Below are 11834 nucleotides of genomic sequence, written 5' to 3'. Positions count from 1 at the left end.
TTCAAGTCTACATAGTGAGTTTGAAGCCAGCCTGGGCTACATGAGCCCCATCTCAAAAAAAAAAAAAAAAAAAAAAAAGGGAAAGGAGAAGTGGGAAAGAGAAAGGGGAAAGAGGAGGCAAAAGGGATTTAAAGCCATTCAGTGTAGAACATTCTTTGATAACTCATCCCATGTGATGGCCTAAAAATATTTTTGTGTTCATTTGTTTATTTGGCTGGCCTGGAACTCACTATGCAGCCCAGATTGGCCTTGAACTTACAGAGATCTGCCTCCACCACAGCTGGTCCTAAGAATATTTTCACTACCATGTAGACCAGGTCGGCCTGAAGCGGGCGATCTTCCTGCCTCAGCCCCAAGTGCTGGCGCTAGAGGCCTGCACTGCCACAGTCAGCAAGCATGGTGTTTAAATCTATCCTCTACCTCTCCAGAGGGCAAGCACACTGTTTAAACATATCCTCTACCTCTCCAGAGGGCAAACACGCTGTTTAAACACATCCTCTACCTCTCCGGAGGGCAGCCATGGAAAGGAGCAGGTTTGTTCTTCCAGACTCCTCCGACCACACCGCCCAAGGGACAGCGAGCTCCTCCAATGAGGGCTTATCTAAACAAGTCTATGCAATGAACAACTGTGAATGCATCAACACTAGACTTAAGAGGATTTATTTAAAAGATTATAAAAGTTGACATTAAGAGTGATAAAAAAAAGACCCATAGGCTTTAAATCAACAAATACAAAAGTGATTGGATATAAGCAATGTAAAAATACATTTCCCAGTCCCCACATAAAGCATAATTTAAGTATAGTAATTATAAAAGTCTTGTTCTGTAAGTATATTTCCCTTCTAAGTCTTAAAAACCATTCTAAACATCTGTATAAAATACAGCAAATCCAATTTGCCACAGCTGTGAATAAAGACATCTTTTCTGTGCTGACGGTCTCTGATCCCAGTTCTTCTTGAGCTGATTTGGTGTCACAGTCTTTAACCCCATCTGCCCCCGAGAATGCAGAAGCCAAGCAGCCACAGGTTCCCCAAGAGAGAAAGTTCTAAGAGTGACCACAGACAAAAGTGACCAGTGTACCTTCTTAAAGGGAAGAAGTAGCCGAGTCAGAGTATGTCTGTCCATCTTGATCAAGCCAAACATGGGCAGAGGTGCACACTGAGATGAGTTGTCCCCAAGGGCTCTCCAGGATGGCACTATTGAGAGGTGGCAGCAACCTTTAGAGGTGGGGCCTAGTGTGAGGTCTTAGGTCGGCGGGGCGTACCCTCCAAAGGGAACACAGGACCTCCAGTCACGCCCACGCTTTTCTTGCTTCCTGGAGGCACAGGACCAGCAGCCTGCTCTACCAACCCCCACCATGATGTGCTGCCGTCTAAGACAACAGGACTGACCGGGGGCTGAAGCATACAAAAATGCATGCCACATAAACCCTCTTTTCCTTTTACAATTTACTTTATGTGTGGATGTGCAAATGGAATGGATGTCATGCATGTCTGGGTGACAGAGACCAAAGGCGTTAGAGCACCAGGCAGTCACATGCCATCCCATGTGGGTGCTGGAGAACAGAATTCAGGTCCTCTGAAGAGAAGGAAGAAGCACTCTTAACCTCTGAGCCATCTCTCAAGCTCCAATCCTTCCTCTTTTTAAGTTGTCTCGGTATTTTGTTACCATGACAGACACTAAGTTGGTAACACTGAAGTTGCCCTGATTGGCTGTCAATTCTCAGCAGGTCTAGATGGTACTTACTGTGACTACAGCACAGCCTGATGTACAATCTAAACTGTCTGCCATAAGCTGGTTATTTTGAAGTATTCTGTCCCTGGTTTAGGAGCTACGGTCCATTCCCCTAGGCGGCACGCCCTACAGGAAGGCAACATCCATGATTGGTTCACGGTCTCCCAAGCAAGTGTGATGCTGTCACTAGCATGTAACCTCGATGCCAGCAGGTCAGGCAGTGAGTCGGTAACAGCAGAAGCTGTGTGCCCAGACTTCTCCACTTCCGAGAAGGAAGGTAAGAAAGGTCCCCTTTGGGCACAAAGGTCCCCAGTGGCTCTAAGATAGCCACACAGAAACAAGCAACCCTTCCCAAGTGTCAGGAACAGCCTGTGGCCTCCTTAACCACCAACAGTATTCACTAGCAGGGATTCTCGGATTTGCTTTCTCCAGACACCTCCCCTGGAGAGAAACTCAAGCAGAGGCCTATGGGAAGAAGAACCTGACATTCCTGCCTCAGACTTTTGGTGACAGGAAGGGCACAAGTGTCTGGATGGTCTGGAGACAGTTGAAATGAACCTGACTGAGAAGAGAAGGGAAGAGCAAGAGTGAAGGGTCCCATAGCAGATGGTGATGCGGCACAGGGACCTTCCAGAAGGTCAGAACGGAGGCGTCTCAGGTGGGTGAGCAACCTCAGCCCAGGACTCGAAAGAGAAGCCTGCAGAGCTGTGTCACTTGAGTGGGAATAACCATCTGCCAGGAGGGAGACCCTTCACATCTCGGCCAAGTGGTCCAGGCCTATCTGGGCAATCAGGTCTGCTGGACAGGACAGAGTCTAATCTACCTTTGGTCTTCAGATGTAGGATCAGTTTCTACAACTTTCTGCATTTCATAACAATCCTTCCTTTTTCTTTTAAATGTAACCTCAACAACCAGAGTGCAATGTAAAAACCACAAGGCTGCTGATGTTGTTTTTATATCATATAAAACACCACCAGCCCACGCACTTTCTGTTAGGCAATGCATGGGTCAGGAATAATTGCCTTTAAAGGTTAGCACTTAAGTGTAAAGCTGAGTGAGATACAGTAAAGACAAGGATCATATATTAAGGAAAGAGGCCTACGCCAGCATTTTAAATAAAAATTAAATCTCCAACAACAGAACAGAATTTAACTATCAAAAACTAACAGCGAAGCAAATGATTTTAAAATGAAACGGTTCCTAAAAAGGACAGAGAATGCATGGTCTGGAAGCTAAGCCTGGTGATGGGTGTCCTGTAGCAAATGACAGACATGCAATTCAAAGACAATGGTCCTCATCTTTAAAAACAAACAAACAAACAAAGCCTCCTCCATTTGAGACAAGTTCCTACAGTATTAAAAAAAACCCTCTGAGCTAACTGACGGGCCGCCATCCAGCCCAGCACTGAGAAGCTGCCCTCCTCTTCTCTCCAAAAGACAGGTGCACACAGGTCACACGGGAGGAGCCTCTCCTAACCATTCAGTGGCTCTGTGAGGGTTCCAGCCCTGGTGTTGTTCTCAGGTTTTCTCAGCTGGCTCTCCTGCCGTTTCTCATACAGCATGAGGCCAAAGTCAAACAGGAACATCAGACTTGCCATAAAGCCAAACACCTAAGGAAGAAAAGAGGGATTATATGAGGACCTGCGGGTTATAATCATGTGTGCCTGAGAGTTCATATCCATTCTACCTTATAACTACTTTCTAAAAAAAGTTTTAATTGTACCTATGTATATGTGTTTGTTTGTAGGAGTGAATGCCACATGTATGTGGGTTCTTTTGTAGGCCTAAAGAGATCACAGCATTCCCTGGAGATGGGAAAGAGCCATCTGATGTGGGTGTGGTAGGAACCGAACTCTGATCCTCTAAAAGAGGAACAAGTGTTCTAACTGCTGAGCCATCCCTCCAGCCCCATACTTACTATTCTTTAACAGAATATAAAAGTCATTGAAAGAGGAAAGTAACAAAAGAAAAATTTCCAGGGGCTGGAGAGAGGGCTCAGGGGTTAAGAGAGCACTGTCTACTCTTCCAGAGGACCCGGGTTCAATTGCCAGCACCTACACAGCAGCTCACAAGTGTCTGTAACTCCAGGTCCAGGGGATCTGACACCTTTACATATATGCAGGCAAAACACCAATGTACATAAAATAAAAATAAATAATTCTAAAAAAGGAAAGAAAAATGTCTGGACTACAGGTGCTACTCAAAGTCCCCCAAGACACAGACGCCAGTTCTGCTGTGGTGAGGGGCCAGGTCCAGAGCCCAGTGCTACTGCACACCAAGACACAGACGCCAGTTCTGCTGTGGTGAGGGGGCCAGGTCCAGAGCCCAGTGCTACTGCACACCAAGACACAGACGCCAGTTCTGCTGTGGGTGAGGGGCCAGGTCCAGAGCCCAGTGCTACTGCACACCAAGCGAAGCACTCTCCATCCCACAGAGTGGCAGAGCCAGGCCCAGGCTTAGTTAGGTGCTGCCACTAACGGAAGAGATGGCAGCCCAGGAGAGATCTAGATCCCTGCTCCTCTATCTCCATAGCTACCGGAGAAGTCCCCAATCCCACCGCTCTACCTGACACCTCCAAGCCATAGTCCCTGTAGGATAGCATGAGTCACCTTGGCACACTACCTCCTCTGGAAACTTATGACAGGAATTCCCTTCATTCCCAACTGACTTCCGGTTGGGATTTGGAGACTAGTCCCTACAATGGTTATTTAAGAACCAGATTTCCCATCCCTGCTTCCCAGCTGACCCCCAGTGCATGGTGGATAAGCTGCCTCCAAACATACTTTCCATGTGGCAGGAAGGAGGGAGGGTTTCTAACCACCAAGAGATCACCTGTCACTCAGAAGCTCCTAATCTAACTAACTGATGCAGACTGCTTCCACCTCAACCAGCAGCTACAATCCACTACAAGAGACACTAAAACTCCCTATTAGCCTAGGAAATCACAAGGCTGATGTGAAGGCCGAACTTCAAACCAGATACCTCTCTCCCTTCCCAGTTGCTCTGCTTCTGAATCCTTTCCTGAAGAAGAAAAGCTGCCAGGAGGGGCCCACCCAAAAGGTCTCAGATACTGGGGTCCACGTTGACACTGAGGTGGGGTTTATTATGAGTTATGAATGCCATGGAAAATGGGGGCTCTGAGAAGAGTGGAGTCCTACAAGGCAGAGAGAGTGTGGGTACCTCGCTACAGGTTTCAGAAGGGGGAAGTTCTATGCCATGTGGGTGAATAATAGGCCATAGTACGTGCTTAGAGTCCATCAGTCTCTTATTCTTGTGTAGCAGGGAGAGAGGAAGGGAGAGCTGTATGACCTTGAGGATGTGGGAAAGTAGAAGGAGGGGCTCCCAGAGAACAAACCTCTGGCCCAGACTGGCAGGTGTTACCCATGTGGCATCTATTAAAAAGACCAAACATGTACTGGTCCTGACCCTTCTGAATGGGTCACATCCAAGGCAGCTGGCACAGTAATGGATATCTTAAAATAGTATCCAAATTTGGGCCCCCCTGCCTCCATACAAACTGGCAATGGCCCTGCACACATATCTAAAGTCAGACAGGGAGCCTGCCAAGCTCTCCACACGACCCGGAAGTCCCATATCCTGGACAGGCCTCCGTCGTCATCACGCAGAGCAGAGATGAACGGCCTTCTACAGAAGCATCGTACTAACAGTCCAGGGTCAAGTGTCTGGAGCAGCTCCACATGGCCTAAGTCCTTCCGCACTGGCACACGGAAGGCTCCTGTGTTAGATGACCCTGCCTTCCCCACACACCCCAGGTGATTACATCCACGCTCTCGCCCACCTGACATTTCTAAGGCACACACACTGCTGCCAACCGTTCTACCAAGCCTTCCTTTGACCCACCGTCTCTCCCCATCCACTTGAGGGAACAAATTCTACTTAAAAATCCTCACCTCTGAGCCCCCCTACCCCTTCTGGCCCTTCTCACCTCAACTGCTGCTGAATCATTGGGTCTTAGCTCTTGTTCATTTTTCCAGGTTAAAGCGGCTCACAGGCCACAAAAGCAAACACCCTGTGTTAAAACCAGACACCAGCCCAACTCTTGGCTCCACACCTGAGGAATACCTCTCACAAGTCCCCCACATCTAGTCCTCTGACCTCCTGGAGGACCTCAAACTCTTAATCAAACTCTTAATCTCAAAAATCAACCAGACGAGGCCATTTCCTCCCATAGCCTCACCTGCCTCTGTAACACAGGAAAGAATTCCTCCCAACCTCTCCTCACTGAGCTCTGGTGACCAGCCACATTGCCCACAGAGCTGTCTCTGACATTATAGCTGACTGCTGATTACAAGAGAACTTGATAAACGTCACTAGATGAAACTGTGTTCTCTATGTGTCCTTGGAACCTTGGCCTACTCTCACAAACAACAAGCACCTCCCCTTCCTATACACTCTTTTTGCTTCCCATGCCTGTGAAGTCTCTATTAAACAGGTACTTCTTTTATTCCGGCCCCAGTGCTGACCTAGGGATATCCACTCGGGTTCCAGATGCTGCTCTTCTGACAGAAGACCTCAGATTATATATAGGATACATATATCCAAAACATGTCCTAATTTTCCAAACTTACAACTCAAGAGTCCCCATCGTCAGGTCCATCTACCACAGTACTTCTTTGGTGGCCCATGTATCCCTCTGCTTTACCAGACAAGCCTTTCAAGGGGCACCAACGCAGGACATCCAGATCCCTCATTGTGTAAGCTCACCATAACTCTCAACATTTCACTGGCTGTGAGTAAGATGGTCGGTCCTTCTACCAAGTCTCCTCTCCCCCCTGGGCTGAATATATACCTCTTATCTCTTGGCTCAGAGGCTGGCTGAGCCATACTGTCAGGGATACCCAAAGCCACACAGCTGTCTCTTTCTAAAGCTGCCTCAAGATGAGAAATCCATCTAGCTATTAAGAAGGTCCCCCCTTGCCAGGCATGGTGGGTGACACATGCCTTTAATCCCAGCACTTGGGAGGCAGAGGCAGGTGGATGGATCTCCGTGAGTTTGAGGCAACTACCTGGGCTACCAAAGAAACCCTGTCTCAGGGGAAAAAAACAAACCACCACCACCACCACCACCACCACCACCACCACCACCACCCACACACACCCACACACCCACACCCACACACACACACACACACACACACACACACACACACACGATCCCCTGCTTCATTCTGTTATCCACAGACACATCAACACTTCCTATTCTCTCAAGAGGTCTCAACCCTACTAGCTGTATCTGACAGAGCAGGACAGACCCGGGGCAACATCTCAATCCCCTGCGCCCCACCCCTCCACCTGTCCTGTAAAGCCATGTCTTTCACACAAAAGGCTGGAAAGGCTACATCTTGGACCTGCTGTTTTAAGATCTGGCCACTTTAGGAGTCAAGGTAGCATGGAAGGGATCTAGACACACCACTCTGCAGCCCTGCCAGCCCAAGCTGGCCTTGAAGTGTGGTCAGACTTCTCTCTGTCCTACAAACCCCACATTCCTCGAGTGGAGCCCTATTTTCTCTTACAGCATCCTACTCTGAAACCTGGAAAAGGAAGGCAACCCCCGTTCCCTATCTTTTCGGTGGATTCCAGGTCAGGTCTCCGAGTCCTATGGGGAGGCCAGCGTTACTAGCTGCAATGTCGCAGCCTCTGCTCCATCTAACATCGACGCAGGAGTCTATGTGGGATGTCAATCAATGAGACTAAGGCCTGTAGATAAATGAGATTCCACAAAATGGTATCAAACACATGATTATTAGCAATGGTTTGACTGACCCACAGATGTGATAAGGGAAATGTGATTTACAACTCAGGTTAGGTGAAGACAGATGAAGTTATTCATATCAAAACAAAAACTCCATTTTAAAAAAAACACTACTCGGTTAAATTACCTAAAATACATTTTCTAGTTACTTGCCACACTGTAGTAACACAGTGTTACTTCCTCTTCCTTAAATCACTTCCTCGTTGTATTATTCTAACAGATGACTAAACATTCTGAGAATTCTGTCAAGAGACAAAAGACCACGCTTCAAATTTAGCTTCCTCACCAGCAAAACCATGGAGGAAGTGGAGACCAAACAGGAAGGAAAGAACACCAAGTCTCTTGCACCTCCAGCCTGCCTCCCCCATGACTTTGTGCTCTCTGGGGGGGAGGAGTGCGGCGGCGGGGGTGGGGGTGGGGTGGGGTGGGGGTGGGGTGGCTTCCTAGGTAGCTGGCCTCAGACTCAATCTCTGCCTGAGTTTCTAAAATGCTAGGGCTGAAGGCAGGACCACAGCTGGCTCACACTCCCATGATGACCGGGCCATCTCTTGTGGTCTCTGGCTTCTTTCTCTGCTCAGCTCCTCCACTCTGAAGGACACACTGTTCATCTCACCACAGCAAACCGAGCTTGGCATTATTCACTTGATGTCCCCAGCAGAGCAAGACAAACTAATTTATAACTCACTGCCATAGGCAGGTCGGTCCCCTTTTGGAGTCTGCTGTGGCTTGACTGTACCTGTCTGTCCCTTACCAACCAGGCTGGCGAGGCACCATCTGCAACTCTCTCAACGCTTTCTTTTTTAAGGTTTTACTTCTGTTTCTTTTCTGTGTCTGAGAATTTTGCCTGCATGGATGTCTGTGCACCATATGGAGTAGTAGTTTCAGGGACAAGGTAATAGCTCACTCAATTAAATTCTTGCCTCGCAAGCATGAACACCTGAATTCAGTCTCCTCAAACCTGAATTTTAAAAAGGGGGCCATCGCCTGATGACACACGCCTTTAATCCCAGCACTTGAGAAATAGAAGCAGGCAGATCTCTGAGTTCAAGGCCAGCCTGGGCTACAGAGTAACCTCCAGGACAGCCAGGGCTACACAAAGAAACTTTGTCTTGAAAACCCAAAAATAAATAAATAAATAAAAATGAAAAAGGGGGCCAGCAAGATGGCTTCATGGGTAAACGTACCTGCTGCTCTAAGCCTGATGACCTAAGTACGAGCCCACATAAAGATGGAAGGAGAGAACTGACTCCCAAAGTCTTCTGACCACCACATGTATGTTATGGCGTGCAAACACACACACACACACACACACACTTCAAAAGCTAGATGTTGTGATACATATTTATAATCCCAATACTGAGGAGGCAGAGAAAGACAGATTGGCAGGGCTTGCTGGCCAGCCAGCCTAATCTACTTGGCCAATTCCCAGTGAGAAACTCTGTCTCCAAAAACAAGGCTGTGGGCTAGAGAGGCAGCTCTAGTAAAGAAGATATGCTGCTGCTCTTGCAAAGGCCCCACGGTCAGGTCTCAGCACTATGCTGTGAGGCTGACAACCTCCTCTAACTCTGGCTCCCCGGGATCTGACACCCCGGCCTGAGGGCACCTGCACACACATGTACACACACCCACACACAGATGGAACAGTTTTTAAATATTAAAAAAAAAAAAATGCCGAGTGGTGGTGGCACACACCTTTAATCCCAGCACTCGGGAGGCAGAGCCAGGCGGATCTCTGTGACTTCGAGGCCAGCCTGGGCTACCAAGTGAGTTCCAGGAAAGGCGCAAAGCTACACAGAGAAACCCTGTCTCGAAAAACCAAAAAAAAAAAAACCACCCACATTGTCCTCTGACCTACACACCACACACACACACACACACAAAACACCCCAAGGCTTAACAGCCGACAGCTGCCCTAGCTGAAGTCCCCTTGTTTACAAAGCACTGGAAGCTGCTGACTTGCAGGAGGTCTGTCAGCCTGTGTCAGTCAGTCATTCACACTAGCCACATTGCTACCAGTCAGTACAGCCCACTACCCTTCATTCACAATTCTGACCTGTAAAGCTACAAAACTCAGCTTTCCTGATTTGCTTGGCTCAAAATTCACACAAAGACTATTTAGTCTTCACTTACAGATGTTCATGTGTTTCCCTTCATAAATATTAAAATTGGATTATAGAGTTCTGCCCCAGGCCTTCTAAAGGTGTTGGATAATACAGAACATACAAAGTACTACCTTTCTAAAATCTAGAATAATACAAATTAAAAAAAATAAATAAATAACCTTGGAGCCAGGTAGCACATGCCTTTAATCTCAGCACTCAGGAAGCAGAGGCCTGAGTATCTCAGAGTTTGAGGCCAGTCTGGTCTATAGAGTGAGTTCCAGGACAGCCAAGGCTACACAGAGAAACAAACAAACAAAAAACCCCACAACACTTGGCCCAAAGGATTCCAATGAAATTAGCTCTTCCCCGAACCCCTCCTTTGTCAAGGCGTCGTCACACAGCAGCAGGATTTGGGACAGGCAAGTGTACCTGTCACTTTACAGTGGTGAGGAGGATTAGCAGTGCTATGGGGAAGGAAATGGGAGAGAACTGGTCAAACTCCTCCACCGGAAGAACTGTCACGGTACTAGTTTCAAGAATGATTGATTATGCTGGGCATGATGGTGCCCACCTTTAATCCCAGCACTCAGATGGCAGAGGCAAGCAGATCTCTGAGTTTGAGGCCAGCCTAGTCCACAGTGTGTGTTCCAGGACAGCCAGGGCTATACAGAGAAACCCTGTCTCAAAAAAAAAAAAAAAAAAAATTGATTCCATGTAAAGGTTAAAAACCTAAAAATGGACTGACTTCCTCAAAAATTATTTCTGCCTAGCACAAAGTCTTGATTAGACTTTAAAGATATGTGTAGCCTGCTAAAGATTGCTCCAGATGGCCTTAGCAGCATATGCCTGGAATCACTGTACTCAGGAGGCTGAGGCAAGAGACTTCTGAGTTTGAGACCAAAAATAAATAGTGAGTTCAGGGCTAGCCTAGACTATAGAGCAAGACTCTATCTCAAAGTCCAAGACATAATTCTGGGGTTGTAGCGCAGAGGTAGAATACTTTCCTAGTATATATAAGGTCCTAAATTCAATCCCCGGTATTGCAACAAACAAACAAGAAAAGGGGGGGAGGAGGGAGGGAGGGAGGGAGGGAGGGAGGGAGAGAGAGAGAAAAGAAAGAAAGAAAGAAAGAAAGAAAGAAAGAAAGAAAGAAAGAAAGAAAGAAAGAAAGAAAGAAGAAAGAAAGAAAGAAAGAAAGAAAGAAAAACAAAATCTAAAGAAGCAGTCAAGGAAGACTGAAGCGCACGCAGACAAGCTTCTCCAACAGTCCATCCCAAGGTGCCTGGCTAACCCCACAAGCCTCTGCCCCGGAGTGCCTCTGCACCGCACCTAACGCAGTACTAAAGGGCAAAAAAAGTGTCTGACGACAAAGGCCACCTTGCCATTTGCATTAGCAGACACTTGTCTCTATGCAGCGTAAAGAAACTTTGTAACAAAACTCAGTCAAATTGCAGGCAGGTTCCTAGGTTCCGAAGACTACCGAATTGGTTACTTCAAGGTCTTCTAGTCAGTATTACATTTGAAGTAGAAAAAAAAACTACTCTCGGGCTGGGGAGATGGCTGGGGGGGGGGGGGGGGGGGGGGGCGCTTGGCACACAAGCCTGAAGATCTGAGTTCAGGTCCCCGAAGTCAGACACAGTATCAAAAGCAGATCCCAGAACACCTACAGGAAATGGGAAGTGGAAACTGGACATTCCAAGAAGCTAATGGGGCCAGGTGAGCTGACTCATGCCACTGATACCAGCACTTAGATCTCCGTGAGTTCTAGGCCAGCCAGGGCTACACAGTGAGACCTATCTCAAAAGGAGGGCTGGTTGGCTACACAGTGAAAAGACCGTCTCAAACAAGTTAAAAAGACAGGACCAACCTGAAGCTCATCCCTTACCTGCACACAGATCATGGCATACAGGTGCCTACCCCACACAAACACACACATCATGAATATAAACAAATAAGTAAAAATTATACTCCTATATATAACTTACCAAGAACTTTCTAAATTCACTATTTCTAAGGAAACAAACATAGTAAGGTTAAAAATGCGAAGTACTTACAATTGCAGCAATTTCAGGTGAGGTCCCAGTATGGGTAGAAACAAAAATGATAGACGCCAATAGAAATACACACCCTGTTCCCAGGGTGATGTAAAAATCCTGCACATGTAGAGAAACCAAGAACACAATAGGTTAGAAAAGCAGACACAAAGTTTAACATTTTTAATTCCAA

At 47.2% G+C, this 11834-nt stretch overlaps 1 protein-coding gene across 6 annotated transcripts in view; it reads right to left on the bottom strand.

The window, feature by feature from the left end:
* The window catches only part of Cmtm6 (CKLF like MARVEL transmembrane domain containing 6), a 173912-nt gene that overhangs the window by 152174 nt on the left and 9904 nt on the right, over positions 1-11834 (bottom strand). For 5 of the 6 annotated variants that reach the window (XR_008214909.1, XM_052723373.1, XM_052723380.1 and 2 more), the window contains exon 3: positions 11663-11761. Coding sequence is in view for 5 of the 6 variants with exons in the window: in XM_052723373.1 (XP_052579333.1) it covers positions 11663-11761 (99 nt within the window). In the remaining variant the exon portion in view is untranslated. Of the gene's footprint in view, positions 1-644; positions 3344-11662; positions 11762-11834 lie in introns of those variants that run through there. The other variant, XM_052723361.1, reaches the window with a different exon arrangement.

This window comes from Peromyscus californicus, unplaced genomic scaffold, assembly GCF_007827085.1.
Source record: "Peromyscus californicus insignis strain IS unplaced genomic scaffold, ASM782708v3 Scaffold_11__1_contigs__length_118956290, whole genome shotgun sequence".
NCBI classification, from domain to species: domain Eukaryota; kingdom Metazoa; phylum Chordata; class Mammalia; order Rodentia; family Cricetidae; genus Peromyscus; species Peromyscus californicus.
The sequence above is the reverse complement of the archived record's forward strand: the minus strand, read 5'-3'. Positions and strand labels throughout refer to the sequence as shown.